Consider the following 27,462-nt stretch of genomic DNA (forward strand, 5'->3'; position numbering starts at 1 on the left):
GGGACCAGCACCCTGTTTCGCGGAGGGACGCGCAGGTGAGAGCTGGGGGTCTGGGGGGCCCGGCCCGCTCTGCGCGCCCACCCTGACTCCTCGGCCAGAGTCCGAGGCTGCCCGCGGGACGGTCCCCTCGTTAGCGATCGGCTCATCCAACCGAGTCGCTCCCCAAAGCTGCGACTTCCGGCCCCCCCCACGGACCACCCTCGGGCGGGATAGACCGAACCCGATCCGCTTGCTGTTTGCCTTTTGCTGTTGCTGCGCCGGGTGGTCTCCTGTTCCTCTAGGTTTGGGAAAGCTGGTCCTGTGCGTCATAACCTCCTGGGAGGCTTTTACAATAAAGATGGAGGGCCCAGGCCAAGAAATCCCGAGGTGCAGCATTGTTATTTTTAAAGCTCTCTGGGGAATTACAACGTGCAGGCAGGATTGAGAACCCCTGCACTGCCGCCCAAGTGCAAGGCCAAGATGAGCGGGAGTGGGGTCCCCCTTTTACAGGTAAAGAAAGCGGGACTCAGAATAACGGGCACAGGTAGAATCTGGATTTGCATTCGCGCCTGTGGTTCCAGAGTTCGTTTGAGGAAGGCTGCTGGCAAGGACGGAGAAGGGGAGGCAGGACGGGGTGTGCGCGCATGCCTGCACCGCCTGGCTGGTCTGTCAGCCTGTGCTGGTCACTTGGATATGAAACACTTCACACCAGCTGCCACAGAGCTGCTGCCTCAAGCTCCCCAGTCCCACCTGCTCCAGCCACTTTCCCAGTCTCCTAGAATCCCGCTGCCCGCAATCCAGCTACTAAAGGGTTGTGCGCAGCCCAAGTGGGGCCTCCAGGACCCGTGTCCATGGGGCAGGCATTAGAGCCTGGTGTCCAGTAGACCTGGGTTGACATCCCAGGGAAGCAATGTCCTCATCCACAGGGCGGGATGCCAACAGAAGTCGCCTCCCAGGCACATATGGGCAGGCAGGGCACAGGTATCCCTCCAGCCACTATCCTGAAGAGCAGGGCAGAGGTGCCCCTACCCTGTGAACCAACCCCAAGGGATCTGGGGGATGAGGACAAAGGGTGCCACGGGCTGGCCAGTGACAGGCGGCAGGCTAACTTGCTGTCCCACATGCAGCCCTTGGTTCCACATAGGACTAAAGTGCCAGATTACGAAGTTGAGGGTAGAGAATGGGAGTGGGCCTGAATGCCCTCATCTCATGATGGGCATCCTGACTGCCTGGGGCGGCGGGGGATGCGGGACAGGTGGCCCCTCAGCCCAGCTTCTGCGCTTAGAGAACATACCACTGCTGTGCTGGGTAGTCCTTAGTCCACGCCCCAGACGGGAGCCTGAGACCACCTTTATTGGGCCGAGTGGCCGTGAAGACACATTTACAAGGCTCCTCCCGGTAACCAGACCGAAAGCATTGCAGGGGCATGGTGTCGGGAAGGGAGTAAGTTTTGCTTCAAGGCTTCCAAGGGGGTGGCCCTGGGACACCTGCCTGGGAGAATCTCAGCCCACTCGAGCTCCCCAGGTGCCCCCACAGCCCATATCTTGAGAGGGGAGCACAGATGCAAGTAGGACACTCCAGTTCACCTGTGGACCAAGACGCCCTTCCACGCCTGGACATCTGCCCAAGGAGGGATGGAGAACACACACAGGGCAGGGTCCTCCCCGGAGCCCCACCATCCCTTGCCTCCAGCCTGCCCCCCTTTCTGTCCTATGCCATCCCCACTCCACCACGGAGTCCTGAGAGGAAACAGCCTCCCTGGGGAGGATCCTGGAAATAAGCCTGACCCCAAATGGGCTTGGGGCCAGGAAACATATATAAATATATCGGCTGTGTATATGTTATATAAATGTATATGTGTGTGTGTATATATATATATGTACATGCACACTCCGGAGGCAGCTAGCAGCCGTGCCTCAGGATGGGGAGCGCTCAGCCTCATCCAGAACTGGCCCGGCTCCTCCCCAGAGGCCTGGCCACCTTGCAAAGCCTCGGGCCAGGTAGCCTGGGGTAGCAAGGGCTGTCACTTGAAGTCAAGAGTCCAGGTGTTGGGGATGTAGAGGGACTGGGTCTGGCGGGCACGGCGAGGGGTGGTGTTGAGGGCATCCACGCTCTTGCGGCTGGAGCACACCACGTCAGCCACGAAGCTGGTGCAGTCGCTGCAGACGTCCTTCAGGATGCAGCCGTGGGTGTACATGTGAGGGAACTCCTCCTCCACACTCTGCCACTGGGGCCTCTGCAGAGACCTGGGGAGGGACGGGGCGTCAGGGAGGTCCCCCACCCATTTCTCCACGTCCACACCCCCTCCCCCTGCATCAGGCACGCACGGTGTTTGGAATGAACATGCCGAACAAAGTGCACCCTGGAAAACGCTCTTCCTCGAGAGGAACCTGAGTCCTGGGCCCTCACCACCCAGCACGGTTTCCATCTCATGCTACTCAGCCCCCAGGGCCCTCCCAGACGTCTGCGTCCTGTTTCCTTGGGGCGTCCCAGGAAACAGGACACCTCCCACTCCGGCTCCTGCGTCACCGGCATTGCCTGGCACACAGGGTTGGCAAAGGCACGTACTGGAAGGCGTCTCTCCGCTGTGTGGCTGTGGCTCTGGCAGCTGTCGCCCTCTGAGGATTCTCAAAGCCCAGCGTGTAGACAGGGATGTGTGCAAACTTCTTGGAGGGCATCTTCATCTGCAAACAGAGGGTTGTGGGTGGACAAAGGCTTCCCTAGAGACAGTCCAGGCACACTCGCCCCTGCAGCTCTCTGGATAACGCTCCCCCCCCACCCCCACACCTGACACCTGCCTCCTTCCACACACCCAGCACGGCTGCTCATATCCAGGCACGGAGCAGGCACTGCGTTTTACACCATGCAGGGTCTAGCGTCGGGCCCTGTGTACAGCAAACACCTAACACGGGACAAGGTGGACACTTTTCCACGGCCAAGTGGCCAGATATAGAGTCAGGGTCTGAGAACAGTGGTGATGAAAATCCCTCTTAAGCAGGTTCCTGTTTCTGGGCTGAGGCGTAATGGGGTGACACACTTATACATGTCATTGCCCGCTTACCTCAGTGCACATGTGTGTACGCAGACACCTGAACTGCTATAAAGAGCCTCCAAACACACTCAAGGAAGCTGCAGGGTCAGAAGCTAGGACTCTCGAGGGGAAGTGAAGGGTTTCTTGGCACTGTCCTACTAACATGGAATGTTAACAAAAAGCACCTACTAGGATCTTTTCAAACTGTACAGTCTCGGAAAGGGTGGGAATGGATTCTGCCTGGGAGGAGGAGGTGAGAGATGAAAGATGAAGGTGGTGTCATCTGACAGGAGACTGCAGTGCCCCCTCACCCCCCCACCCCTTGTCAAGCAGCAGAATACCTGGATGTCTAGAGGCCTTGCTCAGACCCCAGGTGAGCCTCACCTTTATGCTGCAGGAAGTGCAGACAGCTCTGGAAGGGAAGAGGAAAAGCGTCAGCCCTGAAGAGGCCCGGGAAGAGCAGCTGCTTCCGTGTAGGTGTCCCACCAGCAACCTGCCGGTCAGCTGCTCTGGCCGCCTGCTGGGCCCCTGGTCGCTTCGGTACTCATTGGTTCTTCTTTAGAATATCGGGTCTGGAGTGTTCTCATACCCTCCAGACCCAATATGCTAAAGAAGAACCAAGAGGGGCAGAACTATTTTGGGTGTAATACTAAGTAAAAAGAAAAGATTTGGGAGTCCAATGAGTACTGAAGCGACCAGAGGGACCTCAATGGAGAGGCTCAGTTTTAAGCAGCGATGAACATCTCTTATTCCCTGCACCTGATTTCAAAAACACTTTCTTGTGAAAATCTGAACATCAGAATTGTAATTTAGACAATGAAATCCTCTCCTCTAAAGCCCACTTCTCAGAGATGATCCCTGCTAGCAATACAATCTTCATTCTCCTGATGTAAGTGTATGTTAACAAAAAGTACACTTCAATAAAAACACTGTTCTATAAAGATGGATCAGGGGCTGCTCCACATTAGTACAAATTGTCCAAATTCATTTTTTATGCCCAGCCAGTGTGGCTCAGGGTTTGAGCATCGACCTATGAACCAGGAGGTCGCAGTTCGATTCCCAGTCAGGGCACATGCCCAGGTTTTGGGCTCGATCCCCAATAGGGGGATATGCAGGAGGCAGCCAATCAATGATTCTCTCTCATCATTGATGTTTCTATCTCCACCTTCCTCTCTGAAATAAAAAAATATATAGTAAAAATTTTTAAATTATTATTCCACTCAGGCCCATGAATCACATTTCCACCATGGCCGGTAGGAGCAGACACTATTCATGGAACTGTTCCTTTAAACCTTTAGGGGAGGGTCAGTAAACTTTTCCTTTAAAGGGTTATGCAGTAAATGTTTAGGTGTGACTAAGTAATGAATAATGAGTAAACAAATGGGAGTGGCTGTGTCCCAGCAAAACTATTTACAAAAGAGGCAGTGGCTGCATTTAGCCCATGGGCTAGCCTAGAGTCTGCCAATCCCTGCTCCAGGATGATTCTTTCAAAGCCTTCAGTCATGCTCTAGCCAGTGGGTAGAACATCGGCCTGCGGACTGAAGGGTCCCGGCTTCAATTCCGGTCAAGGGCACATGCCCTGTTGTGGCCTCAGTCTCCAGTGGGGGGCGTGCAGGAGGCAGCCGATCGATGATGCTCTCTCATCATTGATGTTTCTCTCTCTTTCCCTCTCCCCTCTTCTCTGAAATTAATAAGTACATATTAAAAAAGCCTTCAGTCATTTCCTCGCATGTATGTGCTGATCAATACTCTGCTGAATACTCTAAGGGGACCTTCTGCATGTCTGAGCTCGCTCTCCGGACAGCTCTCTCCTCTCTGGACTCCTTGCTGGGAGACTCTGGAGCCCTGGTCTCCCTGGGTTCTCTAGGCTCAAGGAGCCGACCATTTTCTGACTCGTGACCGCTAGCAACTCCCGGCAGTTGAGGCAGTCACAGGGCTAACCCATATTCTTCCTGTTTGCTGCCTGATATCCAGTGTCTTGAAAGCCATTGCTTCTCATATTTTGGCTTTTGTTTTTGTTCTTGTTTTTTGTTGTTTCAGGTAGAAGGTGCCTGTTACCCCACCTTGGCTGAAAGTGGGAACCCCTTAGCCATTAGAATTAAAATTAAAAATGTTAAATTCGGTTCTTTAGTTGCAATATCCACGGTGCAGGACAGGCCCCCCATCGCCGCAGGAAGTTCCATTGGGCAGAGCTGACCTAGAGCCTTCTTACCCGCCTCCCATGGTGATTCACAGCCGAGCCTGGTGATTACAGAGGCTCACCTCTTGCAAAAGAGACAGGTGGACGGCCAGGAGAACAGCGGGAACTTGGTTCGGCAACAGCAGCAGATCTATAAGAAAAGGCCTTGTTAGAGCCCGATTTAGTCCAAAACTCACTGGGTCCAGTCCTGTCCCCCCCAAGCCCTCACCCAGGGCTCCGGTGGGCAAGGGACAGGGCGGGGTGCGGGCCCTCACCTTGCCCTTCTTCAGGCTGCTGAACAGCTCCTTGTTCTGCAGGAACTTCTCCATCTCCGCCTTCACCAGCACACGGCGCACGTCCATCACCTCCTCCACAGTCAGAGCCAGGCTCTCCACGGGGTGGCTGAACTCCTGGGGCGGGAGGGTCCGGGGTGGGGCTCACTCAGGCCCTCTCTACACGTGCCCTTCCCCAGGACCCCGACGTCCGTCCTCCTGGCCTCAGACTACCCGAGCCCTGCTGACGCCCCCCAGCGGCTGAGCCGGACCCTGACCCTCAGCAACTGAGAGAGACACTACATGTTTGTTGCTTTACGCTGCTGGGTCTGGGGGTAGTTTCCATACAGCAATGGTGACGCATACAGAACTCAGGGGAAGCATTACCGTTCGCGGCGGAATATCAAGAACAGCACCACCTTGCCCTCACACAGCACTTACACTTTTCAAAGCATTTTCACACCTGTTCTCCTTTGAGACTCTTAAAAAATATATTTTTTAAAAATTTATTTCAGAGAGGAAGGGAGAGAGATCGAAACATCAATGATGAAGAGAACCTGCCTTCTGCACGTCCCCTATCAGGGACCTAGCCCGCAACCCGGGCATGTGCCCTGACTGTGAATGGAACCTGGGACCCTTTAGTCCGCGGGCTGATGCTCTATCCATTGAGCCAAACTGGCCAGGGCTCCTCTGAGCCTCTTGATAAAACATCAAGGAAATGATAGAGACCACACCCTGACATCTCCACATGCCAGCCAGGGGCCCCTTTGATAAAATCTCACACCACGGCTCAGGTCCAGTAGCTCTTCACAGGACAAGCCACAAAATTTCACCTGATGAGACCGAGGTGCAGGGAGGGCCAGCATCTTGGAGGCCAAGTCGGGACCGCCTCACCCCAATAAAACGCTCCCGGGTCACCTCACGAAGCCCTCAAGGCACAGGGTTTCTCCTGCTGCCTAACCACAGAGCTGGGACAAGACTCCACATGCAGGCTGTCCCTTGGCAAGGGCCTTCCGCGGGGGGCCGCAGAGCTCAGAAGGCCCAGGAGGTGGCAGCAGAGACCAACCTGCCCAGAAGGCGGCCCAAGCAAAGAGCAGCCACAGACCCCAACCACGCCTACCCTCTGCCTGGAGCCTTGTCGGGGTGAAGGGTGCACTCGCCCAGCCGCCCTGGACAGCCAGGCCCCTCACTCACCAGCCACAGGTGACTGGGGTCGGCGGCCGCAGAGGCCTCTGGCCTGTCCTTTGCTGAGCGCAGGTCACTGGGTCGGGGGGAGCTGGGGTCAGCCTGGGACTGGACGCTCACAGGGAAGGGGCCTGGAGGAAGAGTTTGGAAGCCACGTCAGAACAACCTGGCAAAACCCTGGTGTGGGAGGGCTGCCCAGGGGCCGAGGGAGATGCCGGACGGCGCCAGACGGGCAGCGGGAGCCGGTGGGTGGTTTCATGGCGGAGGCGGGAGTCCTCAGGCAGAGGGTCAGAGAGAGAACATGTCACCCCATCACAGCCCGTGCAGTGCAGGAGCCCAAGGGACCCCTGAGGGAGTCTGAGCCCATGAATGAGCCAACGTGGAGTCCCATGATGGAGCCACGGCAGCCACGGTGCTGGCCACACAGGGCCTTCCTGCTCGGGGGCCCGCCCACTGCATTTCATACTGGAGAAGGGAGGCGCAGAAGGCAGGCTAGCCCACCATGGGGTCTGAGTTTTGAGCAGAGTTTGGGGGGACAGTGAGGTATCGCCTGGCCTGGCCCTCTTCACGCCAGAGAGTGAGTCATAACTACCAAATGGGACCATCCTGAAAGTGGACCGTCACATGCTACGGTGACCCCGAGGGCAGAGAAGGGGCCTGGCCATGTCTGTCCTGCTGGCATTTCGTGGAGCACAGCCTGTACAAGGGTGGGACTGACCTCATGGCCACAAGGACCGATCTGTCCTCTGTGCTGACCGACAAGGAGGAGGAGGCACCCCCGCCCCCCCCGTCGGGTTCACTGAGGACACAGGCCCACTGACAGAAACACAGCTAGCAGGACCTATCACTCAGCTCCCCTCTCCATCCATCTGCCCATCCGTCCACCCCTCTGTCCATCCATCATCCATCTTCCGACTGTCATCTGTCCATCCGCCCAGCTTTCTTTCTGTGAACCAATAGACTAAGAGTCATTACCTGTAGGTAATGGGATCGTGGGTAAGTTTTTAGTTTTTTAAAAAGGTTTTGCAATGAATATGGGTTAGTAAGTTGTCAAGTTAAAAAAGTGGGGTGCGCCTGCCTGAGCTGGTGCAGACAGTGTGGGCCAAGGGACACGTACCCACAGGACAGGGCGAGGGCGAGGGAAAGGGGGTGAGAGGCGGCACTTGCCCTGCTCCTGGGTGCTCGGCCGCCAGGTGTGCATGCTGCCCGCGCGGGCCCGGGACGGCTCCAAGCCTCCTGGGGGCTGCGTGGCCGGCTGCAGGCCAGAGGCCACTTCACTCCGCAGCTGGACAAGGTCGTGCTCTGAGAAAGAGCGGTCCCGCTTCAGGGTCACCTCCCCACACGGGGACTCTTCCTCCTGCGGACAAACCAGACCAGCCCGACCCTCACCTTTTGCCCACCAGCACCTCCTGCCCGTCCCTGGACTGAGGCACAGGACACGTGGTCCTGCCGGGTCCACGGAAGCCATAGGGCCGTCCTCCAGCCACTGCTCAGCCTGACTGTCCTCTGGACAGTGGAAGGCAAGTGCCCCCCAAACCAGGCAATTCCCTGCAGCCTCTGGAAGGTCTGGTATCAGGTGGATCCCACTGACCTGGCCTCCACCTGGCCTTCCTGGCCCTGAGGCAGGGAGGACGGACAGGAGCCACGCTGGGACACGCTGGCTTTTCACATCAACCAGGGGCTGCTCAGCCTCCGGCCCCAGGATGGCAGCCCTCTTGTGCTATGGGAACGGGGTGGGGTGCAAGGCCACTGTCCCTGTCACCCCGGAGTCCACCATGCTCGCGCCCAGGGAAGGACACCTGCGTTGGCAGAGGGCACTGCCCGAGGCTCTGAGCAGCGGGCGCCCCACACTGGACGCTGCACCTGGACTTGCTCAGCCCCTCCTCACTGCCTGCCCCCCCTGCCCCTCCCTGGCCTCTCTCAGGAGCCTGTGGAGTCTGCCCCTCCCTGGCCTCTCTCAGGAGCCTGTGGAGTCTGCCCCTCCCTGGTCTCTCTCAGGAGCCTGTGGAGTCTGCCCCTCCCTGGCCTCTCTCAGGAGCCTGTGGAGTCTGACCTCAGACGTGTTCATCTCCTCCATCTCCGCCAAGGTGGGCGCCTTGAGCAGGACCCGGGGCCGTGGGCGTTGGGCGCAGCTCCCGGCATCCGCCACGGACAGGTTGATGCAGGAAGTGGACTTGACGTCCCCGGAGCAGGCGTTGAGGATACAGGGCAGAGAGCCAAACCCTGGGGGAGCCAAACCCGGGTGGCGGGGGCAGGACAGGATGTCAGGGGGGAAAAGTGCAGGGAGGGGGGAGGAGCGGCAGGGAAGGGGGTCCCTGGCTCACCCCGGCCGCCCCAGCGCTGGGCCCCCACGGGGCGCAGCCTCCGCTCCTGCTTGATCTCCTCCAGGATCTTCTCGTGCAGGGTCCGCTGCTTCTGGGGCAGGGGGCGGAGCCTTCGCTCGGAGACCTGCAGGGGCGTGGCCGCACAGGGGGCAGTTAGGGAGGCCCACCAGGAGCCCTGTCCAGTGAGCTCCTGGGGACGCGGCCATCGAGACCAACCCTTGGCACCTCCCTCCGCACACATGCCACGCTGTCCCCCGGTCCGGGAAGGGGGCCCAGAGGTGAGGGCACCGAGCCGGCACCTGCTTCAGCGGAGGCCGGGAGCGGATGAAGTCGAGGATGAGCTCGTGGGCGTCCTTCTTCACCCGGGGAGGGATGTCCCCATCGACCTGCGGGGGCGGGAGGCGCTCAGGGCCTGGTCCTCATGTCCTCCTCCCTGTGGCGGTCAGTGTGGCCCAGGGTCCTGCTCACGGTGCCCACACTGGCACCGCCCCACTCTTCCCTGCGTCTGGGGTCTTCGTGGGAAAATCGGGTCCGTGGCACCACCTCCCAGGGTCGTCACGAGAACGAGATGAACCCGCACATTTAAAATTCTTAGGGTGACAGCAACAGCGGCCACAGGGGATTCCCCTGGACCATCCCGCGGCCTCCGCACCTGCCCCCGGTCACACTAGGAATTGGGGCCACGGCTGCCTGCTCCCACGGGGCGCCCGGCGGTGGCCAGCACACAGGTGGGGAGGGGCGGGGAGGGGAGGCGCGGCCGGCTCACCATGACCTTGCGCAGCTTGTAGTTCCTGGCGCGGATGTCCTGCATCAGCATCTCGAAGGGGGTGAGCTGGAACTCGGTGGGCAGCGGGTTAAACTCCTGCTCCTGCACCTTCTTGAGCTTCACTCCGTGGCGAAGCTCCCGCATGAGCTGGACCCAGAGTCGGGCCTGGACCCCGAGAAGGTGAGAATGGGCCTGAGCCCCGGCCAGGACTCCCGGGGCCCTCCAGGCGCAGGTCCTCGGGGTTCCGGGTCGGGGAGCCGCGTCTTACCCAGTCCGTGTGCCTCAGGTTGTCAAGCTCCGCCAGGGGCTGCTCCGCCTGTGGCTCGTCCTCGCGAAGCTTCTGCAGCATCTGTGGGTCCAAGAGAAGGTGGGGAACCGCAGCTCAGGGTGTGGGCACCTGCCGGGCTGTCACTGTGGCCTGTCCTTACCACACAGGCTACTATTCCACCAGGAAGACTGGGCCCAGGCTCGGGCGCAGAAAGGTATCTGGGAGAACTAAGCCATCGGCCACAGAGCCACACGGGACACCTGGTGCCCCATCGCCATCCCTGGCAGCTTCTCCTTGGCAAGGGCGGGGACGAGAGCCCGGCACCCACAGAGAGCCTCTCTCGCCTGGTCTGCACGCCCCAGCGAGGCGTGGGGCCCCCGAAGAGGGCACGGAGCCGCTCTCCCGAGTCAGAAGCGCTTTCCCTCAGATCCCAGCTCACAGCCGGTCCCCAGGAAGGCCTCTCTCAGCCTCTTCACCTGGGCCACACCCGCCCACCCTCTCAGCACACCCACGGCCACGCCTCCACCTGCGAACCCAGCTACAGTCTGCATTCATCTGCCTCTTCAATGGTTACTCTGCGCTAGTGACTCCATGAGGCCAGAACCACATTTTCTGTCTGTTTTTTCCCTCATGTTGGTATTCCTGTCTCCTTAGCACAGAGTAGCACATGCTAGGCCTTAAATGTTGGTTGAATGAATGAATGGATGGATGGGTATATGGGTGATGAATGATGGATGATGGGCAGGTGGGTGGGTGGATGGATACATGGATGGATGGATGGGTGGATGGATGGATGGGTGAGAGGGTGAGTTACTCAGCAAGTCCTGGAAAACAGTCAGGTATGTATTTTATGACCTGGGGAAAATGCCACCAGCATGTTCAGGGCCATAGAAGGATATCCGGGATTGTTGGGTAACTACTACGCTGAGAATTTGAGAAGAAGCTGCTAGGTTTGCTGCCTCCATTGTCCTGGGTCTTGGCAGCATCTGGGGCGTCTGTTCTCACCAGCTCCCCCACCTGGAGAAGCATCTGCCCTTCAGCACACAGCCCCGTGGCCCCCCCCCCCCCCTCAACTAAGACAGAACCGGTTTCCCTGGCTTTAGCCCCAAGCCACTTGCCAAACTGCTCTAGGAAAGGCTGCCAGGTCTCTGAGAAGCACAAGGTAGTGATTCTAAAAATAGACCTGTGTGTGACCTGGTGGTCCCTGTGGGCAAAGGGCACGAGGTGTGTCTCCCATCCTTCCTGGAGCAGCACACTTGTCCCTGAGCAGCAGCCGGTGCCCCCCCCCACCCCCCCAGAGAACCACCCTGCACTCCCTCCACCACAAATTCCCTGACGTTCTCATGGGTCAACTGCTTGAAATCTAGAGCTTTTTAAAAGAAAGAGCATCTGTCCTCTGGGTCAGAAATCAATCCCAGCCACGGAACGGTGACTTCTGAGCACCCACTAATTGGAGCGTTAGCAGGACATCTCCAAGATGCAGCGGAGGAGTGGGGAGGGAGGGTCTGTGGGAGACCAGCAGGGGCCGAGGAGCCACCCACCTTGGAGTATTGATGGGCTGCAGACAAGGGCCAAGAGGCTCACCGACTGGCTTGTCCTGAGCTGGGTCCCAGCCCACCAGTCAGAACAGCCCTGAGAGCCCGCTCGGGCCAGAGGGTCAGGGAAGCTGCCCGGAACGCTTCTTGGTTAGAGGAAACGAGAGACAGTGCCCGTGAGGGGTCAGGGTGCAAGCAGGATCGGCATCGTTGAAAGAATACCTCCTGCACTCGCAGGAGAAGGGAGCACATTCCCCCAACTTCTCCAGTGTCCACGTTCTCCTCTGTGAGGTGCAAATGGGAAGCCGAGCTCCCCACTTGTTTCCTCCAAGACCCGGAGAGCTGAGGGGCAGCCTGTCAGCCCCTAACTCTGAGACCACCAGGGGCAGGGCAGCCCTGGGAGACCACCAGCGGAGGCCCAGCTCGGCCCTGTGCTCGCTCTGGGAGAGGGACGCGGCCGCTCCGAGCCTCCGCTCTCCCCTAAAACAGGCGATACCCACAGGGGACTTGGTTATCCTCTGCCCCAAGGCTCCAGGCACCCCAGCACCTCTGTGGGTCCTGGGGGCAGGGAGGAGCGGCTGCCTTTAGCACCTCATCTTGAGGAGGAACAGCACCTGCCCAGGTGAGCTGGAGGCAGGAGGTTGATACCTAACTGAGAGGCCTCTCGTCCCCTCCTGCCTCCTCCTGAGACCCCTCCCTTTTGCTCACCACCGTCGCACGGGGTCCCCCACCCTGTCCTTGGCCCCTGCCCCCTCCTGCCTCCGTCCACCCTGTCCCTCCCCGCACGCCTCTCTGCTCACCTCCTTGGCCTCGCGGACCCTGGCCAGGAAGGCCCGCAGCTCCAGCGTCTCCACGAAGAGCGCGCGGCACACGGCCTGGTAGTGGGCCTGCGCGCCCCTGGGGTCGGTCAGGCGCGCGGCGCACAGCCGCATGGCTTGCGCGAAGGTGCGCACGGCGCGGGGGCCGCCCTCCGCCTCCTCCTCCTCCTCAGGGCCCCCGTAGCCCTCGTCCGCAGCGCTGCAGCCTCCGTCCTCGCAGTCGTTGTTGGCCATCAGGTCGATGAGCCGCTCCAGCTGCGGGCTGAGCTCCCGCTCCTCGCTTTCGTCCAGACCCCAGTCCAGTGCGCGGTAGATGGCGAAGCCCAGTGACTGCACCATCTGTGGGACAGGGGTCCAGACCATCAGGGGGCAGTAGGGGGTAGGGGGAGGGCACCACCGGGGAGGGACCGGGGGCTGGGCCTGAATCGCAGGCTGACAGTGCCATGGAAGCAGCCATGTCCTCCACAGGTGGTGTGCCATGGGGCCACCAGAACAAGACCCTGGCCCCCCAAATAGCTCAGCCACAGTGGAAAACATTGGCCAGTTCTGACAATCAAACGCATTTACCACGTGATCGGCAGCCCGTCTCCCAGATGTTTAACCAACAGAAGGAAGAACAAGCATCCACGACGCTCGTCCTGCAATGCCCACAGCGCCCACGCCTGGGTCCAACCGTCCCCCACGGTGGACGGCACACAGAGGTGGCCCCTTCTCACAGTGAAAGCGGAGACCGCTGGGCCCCTCACACCCCACACGCAGAGCGGGGCCGGCCCAGTCTCTGCGCGTGGTTCCCTGATATCAAACTCGAGGCAGGATAAGTTTCCTCTGTAGCCACAAAAAGCAGGCCAGTGGTTCTGAGCCGGGCTGGGCTGGGGACTGGAGGGGGACAGGACGCTCAGGTGATGGAAGAGGTCTGTGTCCTTGTGGTGAAATGGTAGGTACCTCTGTCAGAACCCGTCAAACTCGAGTGTAAAGTACACCCCCAAAAATTCGATTACAAAAGACAGTGGCACCCTGATTACATGTTATCCCTTTCATGTAATAGAACAGTACACTGTAAGTCTGAGAAAGACCAGCTTATTGACACACGCTGCTGGAATAAACCCCTTAACTCTGCATGACAAAGTCTGACACTTGAACTGATAAGAGATGACCTCCTCATTTAAGTATGTTAAACTGCATGTAAATGTCAATGTGTGTAAATTTTGCCTGAAAAAGAAAAACCTAAGAAGTAATCGTATTTGTAACTGGTTATAACTGTCAGAGCCCCAAGCTGGGATTCACAAAGCTTTTTGTTTTTTGGGGTTTTTTTTTTTGTTTGTTTGTTTTTGTGTGTTTTTTAAAATATATTTTATTGGTTTTTTAGAGAGAGGAAGGGAGACGGATAGAGAGTTAGAAACATTGATGAGAGAGAAACATCAATCAGCTGCCTCCTGCACACCCCCTACTGGGAATGTGCCCGCAACCAAGGTACATGCCCTTGGCTGGAATCGAACCTGGGACTCTTCAGTCCACAGGCCGACGCTCTATCCACCGAGCCAAACCGGTTAGGACCAGCTTTTTGTTTTTTAAAGTGCAATTAGCACATTAAAAATCTGTAAGCTAAGGTGTGGCTCGGAGGTTGACCTCCTATGAACCAGGAGGTCACGGTTGGATTCCTGGTCGGGGCACATGCCCAGATTGGGGTTGTGGGCTCCATCCCCAGCGTGGGGTGTGCAGGAGGCAGCCAATCAATGATTCTCTTCCACCATGGATGTTTCTATCTATCCCTCTCCTTCCTCTCTCTCTAAAGAAAATCAATTAAAAAAAAAAAAGGACAACACCTCTGCTTATGCTGGGCACTGCACTGAGCTGGCTGCCACCTAACTTTGCAACAAAGCACCGGTAACCTCCCGTGCCATAGGGCGGGCACAGAGGCACAGAGGCCAGGTCCCTTGCCTGCAGCTAATAGCTGGCCGAGCTGGACTTGAGACTCTGGTCTGCCCGTGGCCTGGAGGAAGGCTGCGTGGTGGCAGGTGGAGCCTGGCCCTCACCAGGGCACCTTCCACTCCCCGACATCTGGCCTCAGAGGACCCCCTGGCTCTCCTCTCACTTCCTGCCTTCCCACCACCCAGCACCCAGGAGCTGAGCAGAGCTGAGCTAAGGAGGGTGAGCACCAGCATCGAGCAGGGGACGGGTGCGAGAACAGGGCTCTCTGTCCTGCAGACAGGCCCTAGAGAGCACCCTGGACCCGGAGGGTGCCTGGGGGGTTAGCCAGGCTCAGGGACTGGTGGGAAGGGAAGGCTCCAGCCCAGAGGATCATGGATCGGCCGCCCCAGCCAGTCCTGGAGGCTGTCTCACCTCTGCTTGTAGGCAGGCGGGGTCACAGACCAGCTTGAGTCACACCCGAGAACCATGAGTCAAAGGGTAGAGCCCAAGACCTACAGGCTGCTGACACCTGACAGGTCACTGCAGGGCCCTGGCCAGGGGAGCCCCCAGGGCAGTCGGCCAGAGGACCCCTTGTGCCCCTCAGGATGACTTGGTGGGCAGGAGCCACCATTTATTTATTTATTTTTTAGAGAGAGAGGAAGGGAGAGGGAGAGAGAGAAACATCAATGAGAGAGAAACATCATTGAGTGGCTGCCTCCTGCACGCCCCCTACTGGGGGTCAAGCCTGAAACCCGGCCATGTGCCCTGACTGGGAATCGAATCGGTGACCTCTTGGTTCATGGGTCAACGCTCAACCACTGAGCTATACCGGCTGGGCCAGAAGCCACCACTCACACCAATTCCCATCAAGTCTTTCTTGGCCCAGAGGTAGGTGCCAGGAATAAACTTCATGTCTGTCCACTCTGGGTCTGCCCCCCAGGCCCTGCTGACCCTAGTGGTGGCTCTGACCAGGTCTGTCCAATGGGGACCACTCTGCCACAGGGGGCAGGACAGACAGAGGTGAAACAGAAAGGCCCTCACCCCCAACACAGCACAGCGCCCCGCCATGGGGCCTCCCCCTCACTGTCCAGGCAGCAGCCTCCGCTAGCACCACGTCACTGGAAGGGTCAACTCCATCAAAGCACTCATCTGAGAGCTGCTCCTAAAAGCTTTTCGGTGCCCCATGAACCTGGAAGGCAGGCACTTGCTTTCCCATAAGGAGAAATCTGGGCAGCCAGCCAGAGTCTCAGGACCTCCAGCCCTGCCTGCGGGCGGCGGGCCAGCCGGGGGGCCAGCCCAGTAATGGAAGGAGCCACGGAGAGAAGGAGCTGACGCTGCAGGCCGGCTCTGGAGCCGCAGTGAGAATCAGGGCCAACATGACAAGTGTGCCCCTGGCCGCGTTTCCTGGGTGGGTATCAGGTTAATCTATGGGCCCCAAGCACAACCCTCCAGATTAGACACCCCTACAAGGGGGTTAGACACCCGCTACAAGTCCCTTGTAAAAAGCTGCAGAATTGATAACCATAGGTCTCCTTTGCAGGAGCCGGTGTGGACCGGAGGGACAGCCCTGGGGACACGGCTGAGGGGTGCAGAGGGCTGAGGGGTGCCTCATTCCTGGGCTGCAGATAAGCACCTTATACAGAGCATCATGGGGCGCGAAGGGGACCGAGAGCCACGCGAAGCAGTGGAGATGAGTCTTGAAAACAGATTGTTGTTTCCCCCCACAAACTCCAGAAAACTATACAGGATGGGGCAAAGTAGGCTTACAGTTGTTCGTATGGAAAATAATACAACAATTAATAAGTAATAACACAAGGATAAACTGTGTGTGCTTACACCGGTAAACCCACTTTTGCCCACCTGGTACGTAGGCAGCACAGAACTCGGAGCAGCCCCAGCGACACTGTTTACGCAGCCAAGGGCGGACCTGCTCACCGACATTACTGAGAGCTGCCAGCAGCTTTGGGATGGTTTTGTTATTGTTTTTAAATTCTCCACAACAGAGGATATAGCCTCTTTCAGCCTGAGCCACCACCCCCCTCCGCTTAGTACAAAACTGTGTTTAATATAGGAATGTGTATTTGCATAAAACTGGTTTTTAAAAGGCAGCGGAATGATAAACATCAAATTCAGGACAAATTACCTGGGGGCAGGTCACTGGGGGGCACAGGGAGAAGTCCTACTGCTGAGGTCTGAGTTCTGGGGGGTGTGGGGGCTCCTGGCCATTGCTCACGCAGCTGGTTTTCCTCTGTGTCCCTCTGACCCGCACCCTGCCAGACACTCTCTGGGCCCCCAAACATCACGCCACCTTCGCTTTCTCAGGAGGTGGAAGGAGAGGGGGTAGGTATCATGGCTTCCCCCTCCCTTTAGGGCCATCAAGGCTCACTGGGGCCCACACCACCCACATGGGCTCCCCCCGCCCCCCAAACCTCTGGGAAAAATCTCCCTCAGGTCCCTTCAATGAAGGCCCTAGAGAACTGTATCTGTGTCCTGTCCCCCAAATCAATGGTATAACTAACTACATGTTTTCTAATTCATACTATACAACGCACGTATGCTTTAATATGTATCAAGCAAACGTAAAAATTGCTCTGAAAGTACCTGGGCTTCCGAACTGGCCGGTGACACCACCATCATTGTGGGCTCTGCAAGAGAGAACAGGCAGTCAGGACAGGCCTCACCCTCAGACCCCAGGAACGAGGAACAGGTGCCCAGCCACCTTCCCCTGGGGAACAGACAGCCCAAACCCTCTGTTCCCACAGCAGGGAGCTCACAGCGGGCAGGGCCATCTGGCCATTTGGAAAGACCCTGTAAGACCCAGCCATGAGCTGGATGCCCAGGTGAGGGGCCAGGACAGCAGGGCAGCCCCTGCCCACTCCAGGTGTGGAGCCGAGCCGGACGCTCCCAAATCACAGCAGAGCTCCTGGCTGCCGAGCTGGGTAAGGGCATCAGTCACCGCCCTGGATCTGGGATGTTTACCCCAAGCTGTCCCAGCTAGGAAGTGGAGGTGCAGGGGGAGCTGCAGCCGCCCCTCTCCCTCTCCCCACAGGGCCTCCCAGGATACCGGCTGGATGAGACCCGGGCCCAACGCTCCCACAGCCTTCCTTGAACTCGGCAGGTAGAGCTGCATTAGACGGAGGTCAGCTGCCTGACATTCCTTCTCGAATGAGGGGGATGTAAACACACCAACCATGAAGCCGTCTGCTAAGTGAACCTGCTAACTACGCAAATATTTTCAAGATGCCGTCAAGCGCCAGGAAGATTGCCAAGATAAAGGGACTCCGTGTCGGACAGATTCATTAAAATAACAGAAAACATCCACCCAGCACCAGCGGAGCTGAACCAGTGGGAGCCAGCGGCACTGTGGCTGTGCTAGTTCCAGTCAAAGTCTGCAGCTGGGATGGGGGGGAGGCCATGGGAGAAATCAGACCCAGAACAAAGGTGCCCCCTGACCAAGAAGGGGTGCAGCCAGCCTTCAGGGCTCCTTACTGACTGAGCCTGTCTCCGATTTTTAAAGAGAGTGAGTGGGAGGGGGAGAGACAGAGAGAAACATCGATGTAAGAGAGACACATTGATTGGTTGCCTCCTGCACATGCCCTGACCAGGGCAGGGGATCAAGCCTGCAACCATGTACATGCCCTTGACTGGGTTCAAACCTGGGACCCTTCAGTCCACAGGCCGACGCTCTATCCACTGAGCCACACTGACTAGGGCTCTGGTTGAAATAATTTCAATGCTTACATCCATGGCTGAAATAATCCATGTGTTAACCAAAGTAAATGCTCAGGAATCTAATTGTGAACTTGGGGAGACTGTGGGTTGGGATGAGCAAGCTGCCGCTCGGTGAGGTTTGGGGCAATGGAGGCTGTGCCCAGCTCTCTACACACAGCCCTTGGCTACCCAACGGACAAGTGATTTGTTACGGCTCCAGCTGCATCGCCACCTGACGGAGGCTGGTGCCATGACTTCCTCCTCACAGATGAGGAGACTGAGGCTCAGGTAGGTGAAGAAATGCACCCCAGACCACAGAACTAATCAGTGGCTGGGCTGGGACCCCGACACCGCACCCTGCCAGACCCCAAAGTGTAGAGACCTCACCCACCCAGAACACGCAGGTCTAACGACCAGCCAGGGCTTCTCCGTCCCTGAGGGAAGCACGCCCTCGCCAAGACCGACTAGAAAAGTAAGGCTCTCCGGTTTCCTCCGTGTGAAGTCACAGATGAGGAGGAATCGAGAAGCCACGGGGTTCTCTTTGAAGTGATCCTCGGCCGTAGTAGGAGGAGATGAAAGGTGTCATTTGAAGAAGAGTCTGTGGGGACTGCAGCCTGGAGTTCCCTGGAGCAGCTTCAAGAGGAAGTGCTTCACCTGCCGCCAGGTGGGTGGCAGGAGGAGGCTACCTGGCAGCCGAGTCCCCTGCAGCCTGGGGTGTGTGTGGAGGGGGAGGGGGGCAGGGGCTTAAGAAGCATTGTTCAGGCCGGATCCCTACCCACCTCTGCCACCTGTGGTCTGACCTGGGGTCTGGCCTCTCTGACCTCCTCTCCTCACCTGCAGATGGAGATGACGCCTGCCCACCTAACTCAAAGGACCAGCGAGGGAAGGAGGGCAGACACTTCCTGGATCAGACAGCCTGCAAGGATGTGGAGGTTGGGACCAGCGTGATACACTGTCCCAGCGACGGCAGGGGGACTCCTACCTCCAGGGCCTCCCGCCCAGGACTGCGTAGTCTTGGGGTCAGGTCAGGGAATGGTGTGGAGGAGACCCCACCCATCTGGGGGGAGGCCGGCTACGCCTGGGCCCCCCCGAGGCTGGACCCCAGGGGCCTTAAATACTGACAGTTACCGAAGACGACACAGCAGAGGGGACTCCCAGCCCAGAAGGCTCCTGCCTTTCACATCGCAGGCCTGGAGCAGCCGCGTGGCCCTGGGACAGACCGAGGCCGTGCTGGCTGTGGGACTGGCCCCCACTCCACGCTGGTGGGAGATGACAACCACGCCAAAGACACACACCTCCCAGAACCGCACCTGCTGGCCTCCTGGCTAGCGTAGAAGGCACGCCCAGGTGGCATGCCGCCGCCGACCACTCACCCTAACAGCCACACACACCAAGGGACCCTGGACAGCCACCAAAGAGAGGGAGGTGTCCGTTGTAATGAGACAGGCCGAGCCCCCTTTTAAGAGAAGGAGCGGAGGGAACCTCGTGTTTGGGGTGTGTGTGCTGGGCCTTCTGCTGTGAGGAGGCTCGGACTGCGTTCCCGTCACACTCTCTGAACTTGGAGCATGTGACACACTGTGGGGTCAAGAAACGAATCTGTGTGCGGGTGTGAGAACGGGCACTCGGAGCGGGGTCTGCGGGAGAGCAGAGCGCGGGGTCAGACAACCTGTGTCGCTGAGCAGCCGCCTCCTGGGCCTGCTCTTAGAAAGCAGAGCTCCGCCCGTACAGGTCAGTGTGAGATGGAACAGAAACACCCAGGGCCTGGCATCTACGCCGCCCACACATGCTTGCTCCTCATCAGGAAACAGACTTTAAGCTTCAGGGAAGGACACTGAGGCCCCGCACGCTCCCTAGGAAGGAGCTGGCGAAGGTGGGGCGGGAAGACGCCTGCTCGAAACCACGGAAGTCGTGTGTTTGTTTAGCAAACAGAGAGCTCTCTGGGCCAAAGGCTCCGTGTGTGTGGTGGTGTGGCCCGTGTTCCCCACTTCACTTCCGCCAGTGCCTCAGGGTGGGTGAGGTAAACATGCTTCGCCAGGAACTCAGAGTCACCCACAGGTTCCCCCCCCCCGCCCCCCGCAAGCAGGAGCCAGGACCCCCAGGAGCCAAGTCAGTTCAGTGGAGCCCGAGTTGGGAGATGTGTGCTGGCAGCGCCCTAAGCAATGCACGCTCAGTCTTGCATCATTTTTTTTTTAAATCCTCACCCGAGGATATTTTACCATTGATTTCAGAGAGAGGGAGCGAGGGAGAGACACATCGATTGGTTGCCTCCTGCACACGCCCCAACCGAGCCAGGAATTGAACCTGCATCCCAGGTATGTGCCCTGGGTGCCTGGACCGGGAATGGAACCTGTGACCCTTTGGTACTCGGGCTGATGCTCTAATCACTGAGCAACACCAGCCACAGCTGTCTCTGCATCTTCACAAAGTTCTGGGGCCTCTGCTCCCAAGACCTGCCAGCGTCTCTCAGGGAGAGCCCAGGGAGATCCGCCGATGGTCCCACCGACAGGCAGCAGCCGGAAGCGATGCCTGACATTCCACTCGGCTAGGGACGGCTCACGTGAGCTTCTCCTTTGGTCCTCACTGTTGACCCTCTGTGCAGCCCAGAGAGGGTGAGACGTGCCCAAGGTCACCCGGCTGATTCTCCCCCCACCCCCAGCTGCTGGCCTGGCTTCCCAGCCCCTGACGTGTCCCCCTTGCTGACAGTCATCCTGGTGCTGGCGGTGTCCCAGCAATGGCAGGGGGACCCCTTCTCAAGGTGCGGCCCAGGGGACCCCTTCTCAAGGGATGGCCCCAGGGACTGCGCACAGACGGGCGGTCCCACAGTGGGCCCTGGGCCCCACGGCATCAGCATGGGGGGAACGTGTCAGAAATGTGTATTCTCGGGCCACTCCAGACTGGGCAGAACGGACACTTCAGGGTGGCCCGTGATCTGTGTGCCTGCATTTAGCACGTCCACCAGCGTGAAAACCGCCCCCCCGAAAGCGTCAGAACTATACTTCCTGGACCCAGTGCTGCTGTTGCTGCTGCTGTTGCAAGTGTCCCTCCCACCGCTGGCTTTTCGGCTCCGTGATGGGTAGGACACTGTCCCAGCCTGTCTGTGCCCCCTCCCAGGCCCTGTGCACACAGCCTGTGACACTGCAGGGACTGGGGCAGCAGCAGAAGCGAGGTTGCTAACCATCGGACCTTAAGGCAGAGAGTATCTGGATTTCTCACCTCTGATGGTAAGAGAATGAACCTGTGTTGTTTTAAGGAGTAAATATGTGTAGTTTGTTACCGCAGCCAGAGGGAACTCTTACACCCTATCCCACCGTATCCCACTGTCCAGTCCCTGGGAGAGGCCACAATGCCAATGCCCTCCAGTGGGGACAGCAGTGCCCACGCTGGACGGATGGGGGTGCCAGACGGAGCTGGAGACAGTGAGGGGCACTTCCCCACACGCCTGGCTCACCTCAGGCTGATTTACGGATTGCGGTTCACCACCTCCAGGCAGCCTTCCTGGAGGCCCAACTCCCTCCGAGGCGTCTAACAGGATCAGAGCGAAACCCCAGTGTCTGCCTGCGGGTGATACTCACTAGCGTATTTGCTTAAATGCCTACATCCCTCAACCAGACCAACCAGTGCTACAGAGCCGCCTCTGTGGGGCCACCATGCCCGGGTGGGGGAGAGTGGGAGGACCAGGGCCCTGAGGGTGGCAGAGGGGCTGGAGCCAAATCTCAGGGTGCACAGGGACCCCAAGGGCCCCTCCTCAGGAGTCGAAGTCTCTCCTAGGAGCACAGGGCAGGGTTTGCACGTCGGGGTGGGCTGGTGGCCCGGCCGAGGCGGCCTCGCAGGCTCAGCGTCTCCTGGGGTCGTCGGTGCACAGGCAGTGTCACCCATGTCTCCCAGAGGTCCCAGCTGGCCAGGGACTGCCTTCCTGTGAGGTCATGCTTGCTCAGAGGTGAGACTACACCGGGAATGCCATCTGCAAATACACCAGCTCAGTCACAGCCAAACCGGCGCCCTTCCCAGAGCTGCACCCTCCCACACACACAGCGGCCAGCCGGCCCTCACCTGGCTAGAGCTCATGCAGCACCTTCAGCCTCCACGCCCATCTCTGAGGGGGAGCAGGTGTCTTCTGCATGGAGAACGTTTTACGTCATCAAAAGTGTGCACATGAGCATGCATGTGTGCGTGTGTCTGTCTCTATGTGTGTATACGTGTGTCTGTCTCCCTCCGTGTGTGTGAGAATGTGTCTCTGTGTGCATATCTTTGTATTGGCGTGTGCACATTTGTGTTCATGTATGTGTCTGTGTGTGTGCACGTGCGAATGTGTCTGTGTGTGCAATGTTTGTATTGGCGTGTGCACATTTGTGTGTGTTCATGTATGTGGCTGTGTCTCTGTGTGTGTGCATGTCTGTGTGTCTGTCTCCATGTCTGTGTGTGCATGTGTCAGTGTGCATCTGTGACTGTGTGTGCATGTGCCTGTCTCTGTGTGCATGTGCACATATGGTGCGTATCGGTGTGTGCGTGTGTGTCCACATGTGCTTCCTGGGTCCAGGGTGAATGCAGACTCCCTACTGATGCTCCCTCCACAGTCCTTCCCTCGCAGGCATATTCCACCATCACCCCAGTTTATGGAGGAGGAGTGGGGGTACCGGTGAGACACCGAGCCCTGGCTGGAGGTAAAGGGTGGGAAGAGAACCCCAGCCCCATGGAGCTCATGACACAGGGACATCATATCCAGTGCAGGGCAGACTGAGTTTCTGGGTTTGGAAGCCTCGTCCACACAGCACGGGTTGTACAGGGAGCTGCCTGCAGCTTCACCCTGGAGACTGCAGCGCTTGAGGGTCAGCGCCTCAGGTCCACAGGCAGAGAGGAAGGAGCAGGAGGGCCTGGAGGGACAGGTGCGACCTGGCAGACAGGTCACATGAGAAAAGGCAGGTGTGACCTGGTGGACAGGTCATGTGAGACACTCAAGTGCTGAGGAGTAAGGCCTGGAAAAAGTTTTAGCATCAAAACTGACAAGAAAAAAAAATATCAGAAAAGTAGGGCAGTGTGCAAATTAGGGGGAAAAAAATGGAGAAGGTGGGGGGGAGGGGAAAGAGAGGAGGGGATGAGCACCCAGCTGTGGAGAGCCCAGGGCCTGGAGAGAAGTACGTTCCACTGGCAGATACAGACCAGGAAGGTGGGGTCTCACATCACGGTGACAGCCAAGCCCTGCACCAGGTGGACAAGTGCCACTGCAAGCATCCCAGGGCCACCTGATCTCCGACAGCTGCTGCGGTTAGGAAGAGAGCTTTGCCTGGGGCCATGGCTCAGCACAGCACTGCACAGGAAGCTTCCTGCCTCCATTAAAAAATAAAAATAAAAAAGGAAGCCTTTCCCATCGGCAGGCTCCATAATGGGCTCTTAAAATAACTCCACATGTCACCTTGCTTTCCTTTTCCCACTTTTTAAAAAAGGGGCTCCTAAGCAGTTATGAAGTCTTCAGACTAAAGATGAGGAAGGCGATTCTCCCAGCTCCCCCCATGCCGCCGAGGGGAGAAGGGTTCCATGGGCAAGTGAAGACACTATTAGTTATTCCCCCCAGGGTGGCTGAGCTTTGTGGTTGATTTCTTGAAAATTATTGTAAACATTTACTTAACCTGAGAACCTTCTCCTGATTGCTGTTTACAGCGAGGAATAACCACGCGCTCCCGGACACTCCCTTATCATCACTCAGGCCCAGGAGGCTGGCAGGCCGTTGGTCTAAAGTTCCAGCTGATTCACGAGAGGTCAACAGGACAGAAAGTTAGGTTAGATGATCCATTTTCCTTAATCTTGAAAAGGCAGCCTGTCACTAACCGACTCCACCTTTATGAGGCATGTTTATGATCAGAAACCAAAGATCGTATGGACTGGAAAATGAAATTGGGCTCCTCGATGGCCTGGGCTGGTACCTCCCCAAGAGGTCAACCTAGGGTGGCCACACGTGAGCTTTGAACCCCAGCCCAGATTTCCAGTTGACCTGTGAGCGTGGAGACAGCGGGACATGCTATTGGGTCTGCAATGACCAGGAAGAAGGGGCTGGAGAGATGGACAGTCCCTGACCACTCCCTGGAGGCCTGCCCTCTTGGTACACTTTGGAGAGTACCAATAAGAAACCCAGTGTGACTCTCACCGTTAGAGCGATGCAGGGTGCATCTTCGTTCTAACCAGCTACTGTGATTTGGGGCAAACTACTACTCTGTGCCTCAGTTTCCCCATCATTATAATCAGAGGGTCAGGCCCAGCAGTCCTGTCCTATGGTGCCAGGAGCCAGACCCTGGGTTATATTGTCTCCAGGGGTGGGGGGCGGTATGGGGATGGTGTTTTAATTAGGAAACTGCAGCTGCAGGAGAAATGATCTTTGTGAACAGGTAACCCCAGGGCTCTGCAGGCGAGGAGGCTGTGATGCTCGGGGCTCCTAGCCCAAGCCTTTTTTTAAAAAAAAATATGTTTTTATTGATTTGAGAGAGGAAGGGAGAGGGAGAGATAGAAACATCAATGATGAGAGAGAATCATTGATCGGCTGCCTTCTGCACACCCCCTACTGAGAATTGAGCCTGCAATCAGGGCATGTGCCCTGACCGGGACCTCCTGGTTCATGGGTGGACGCTCAACCACTGAGCCACACTGGCCGGGCCTAGCCCAACCTCTGAGGACAGTGGACTGAGTGCTGAACCCCAGCCTGGCCGCTTTCTGTGTGACCGTGAGTGGGCCTGAGCCTCAGCTCCCTGACAGTAAAATGGGAATGACAACGCTTACAATGTTCACCTGGCAAATCTCACCTGACTCGGTGCTTTCTGTGCAGAATAATGCAGCGCACAAGTGTCCCACAGCGAGGGGGACAGAAGCAGGGCACAGGGACCAGGAGAAATACAGCCATCATTCCGGGCAGGGTCCAGCAGACCCTCCCTGTTATAAGCAGCTGTTTCTTCGTCTAGCTTTGCCCCAGCCCTTCCCAGTCCTCGATGGCGCCTGCCCTGCCCGTAAGGATCTCTGCAAACCCACAGCTCTCGGGCTGGAGAGGGTCCAGCCCCCTCCAGCACACACAGCGGCCTTTGTGCTTCCCGCAGGGTATCGGCTTCGGGTAATAGCATCATATACTCCATACTGGTATTCTGGTTCCCCAGGGAAGAAAACAATTTTTTTCCTTAAAGAGGCAAAAAGTCACCCAAATTCATCATTCTAAATAGACTTCAAATACCTTTCAAGGGCTTAACTGCTGGTTCTTATTGATGATTAAGAGCAGAAAAACTACACAAGTTGTCTCCCAAGTTGTACACACGCTCCCTGCTCTCTAATGAACCCAGGAAATGGGTGGGAATCCAGGGAGGCACGGTCCCTCCTCCTCTCAGCCTCCTACCAACGAAAAAGACCCCAGGAGGACTTTAGTTCCCTCCCGGCCCAAGGCCCAGGGTGGATGCCACACCAGGAACCACCGGGAGGAAGAGACCACAGCCCGAGCCGAGGCCCTGGCCCAGGTGGGGAAACTCAGCCCCGTGCACGGCGCTCAGCCACCCAGTTCCTCTCTCCGAGGCCAACACGCCCGACCGCACAAAGCACCTGGCACTGAGTCAGGAGAGGGGTCCAGGTGGGGGAAGGGTCCAGGAAAGGCAGGGGGTGCCCTAGACTGGGGGAGGGAGGCTTGCAGGTAGAGAGAGGGAAGCATGGGGAGGCGCAGGGGACTTCCATGCGCAGAGCGAAGGCGAGGGGTCCCCTATCCAGCAGAGAGGGGTCCAAAAGGGGCGCCGGGTCCAGAAGAGGGTGCGGAAAGGGCGCTCGGACCCAGCAGAGAAGGAGGGAGGGAGAGAGGAGGGGTCGCCGCCGCAGCCCCAGGAGGAGCCCGCCCGCCCGCCCAGCCCCGCGGCACTCCCCACCCTCCGCGCCGCTGGGCCCGGCCACACCCCCGCCAGCCTCACCCGCGTCGCCGGGCTCCGGCCTCGCGCCGACCGAGCCGTCCCTGCGCAGGAGGATGTCCGCCGTGTCCCGGATGCGCCGCCGGCCGCCCGGCGCGCCCCGCAGCCCGCGGCAGCCCTGGAAGCACACGGCCCACGCCTGCTCCTCGTTGATGGGCTGCTCGTACGCCTTCAGCACCTCCTCCAGGGACAGCTCCCACGGCTCGGGCCGCCCGCCGCCCGCCGCCCGCTCCGCGGCCGCGGCGTCCGCGCTGGAGCTGCCGGCCCGGGCCATGGCCGCCCCATCATCGCCGCCTGCGCGCCCAGCCGGTTTCCATAACAGCCGCGCCGGGCCGGCCGACGCACCCGCCGAGCGCGGGGGGCGGGTCCCGCGCCTCCTGCCGCTGCTTTGTCATCCCCGGCGGCCCCGCCCCGGGCGCGCGGCGCAGGTGAGGGCAGAGGAGGAGGCGCGGGGCGGGGAGTCGGGAGCGGGGGGCGGGCCGGTAGTAGGGGGCGCGGGGCCGGCCCAGGGGAGGCGCGCACCCAGACGCGGTTCTTCCCGCCCGGAGCTCCCGGGAAAGCCAGACGGCGGGCACCCACGCGCGGCTCTCACTCGCGTACTTGCCCGGCATCCAGCCCCAAACACACTGCAGTGATTGCGGGGCCTGGGCGCGTTTACGCTGGAATGCGGGGGAGCCGGGAGAACTGTGAATCATCCTGCCAACACACACACACACTCACACACACACACACACATACACACACACGCGCGCGCGCACTCACACTCACACTCACGCACGCACGCGCGTGCGCTTGTGGCGGGCCTGCTGGCAAGGTGACCTCAGGAGGTTACCTCAGCGTGATGAGGGCGAGGGGACGGCCCTTCCAGGAGGGGAGCGGTCTGCGATAAATGCTCCACTGTCTCCAGGAAAAACAGTCTCAGTTCCCGGTGGGTGAGCTGCACTCCCTCAGACGAGACTGTGCCTCATTCCCGCCAGCTCACTCACCGCGTGGGAAGAGTGGCACCAGGCACCCAGGCACTTTATCCAGGCCAATCCGAGACCTCTGCGGCCAGAGTTGTTATTTTGTTAATCCTCACCTGAGGATATCCCCCCCCCCCCCCCCGCATTGATTCTTAGAGAGAGTGGGAGGGAGGGAGGGATGGGGACGAGAGAGAAACATCGACGTGAGAGACATATTAATTGGTTGCCTCCTGCACGCATCCGAGGGGGCTGGGGATCGAACCTGCAACCCAGGTGCATGAACTTGGCCAGGAATCGAACCCTCGACCCTTCCGTGCATGGGCAGATGCTCTAACCATTGGGCACCAGCCAGGGCTGCAGCCATGGTCAGAGTAACAGCCCAATGCAGCTGGAGAACAAATGGCAATAAGGCAATGAGTCCCAGCCGGGATCCCCTGGGGAGCACACAACATGCAGATTCCTGGAGATTTCTCTCCGAATGGGGGGAAATTTGGGTTCTGAAGTTCCTTGGTTGTTCTGAACAGTGACAGCAGTGCCGTGATTTCATCTCATTTGAAGGAGACTTGGGGTGTGGGGTAGGCTGTCGCCTGGGGCCCTACTGTCAA

At 58.5% G+C, this 27,462-nt stretch overlaps 1 protein-coding gene across 2 annotated transcripts; it reads right to left on the minus strand.

Moving 5' to 3' along the window:
• Positions 1-1,288: 1,288 nt before the first annotated feature.
• SPIRE2 (spire type actin nucleation factor 2) lies at positions 1,289-26,243 on the minus strand. Of its 2 annotated transcripts, none has more exons than XM_070402880.1 (15): positions 25,899-26,243; positions 16,867-16,910; positions 12,340-12,696; positions 10,005-10,085; positions 9,737-9,901; positions 9,270-9,356; positions 8,971-9,094; positions 8,700-8,869; positions 7,814-8,003; positions 6,656-6,777; positions 5,465-5,599; positions 5,273-5,340; positions 3,395-3,422; positions 2,548-2,663; positions 1,289-2,225 (listed from the first exon to the last, which is right to left on the minus strand). In XM_070402880.1, the coding sequence occupies exons 1-15, from the start codon at positions 26,167-26,169 to the stop codon at positions 2,003-2,005; spliced, it is 2,181 nt and encodes a 726-aa protein (XP_070258981.1). In that variant the 5' UTR covers positions 26,170-26,243; the 3' UTR covers positions 1,289-2,002. The 2 variants fall into 2 exon arrangements, with proteins under 2 accessions (XP_070258981.1, XP_070258982.1); XM_070402881.1 differs by lacking the exon at positions 25,899-26,243 and adding an exon at positions 17,330-17,405.
• Between the last annotated feature and the right edge of the window lie 1,219 nt (positions 26,244-27,462).

This window comes from Myotis yumanensis, unplaced genomic scaffold (genome assembly GCF_028538775.1).
Source record: "Myotis yumanensis isolate MYYU_CA2020_CCGP unplaced genomic scaffold, mMyoYum1.0.hap1 SCAF_62, whole genome shotgun sequence".
Lineage (NCBI taxonomy): Eukaryota > Metazoa > Chordata > Mammalia > Chiroptera > Vespertilionidae > Myotis > Myotis yumanensis.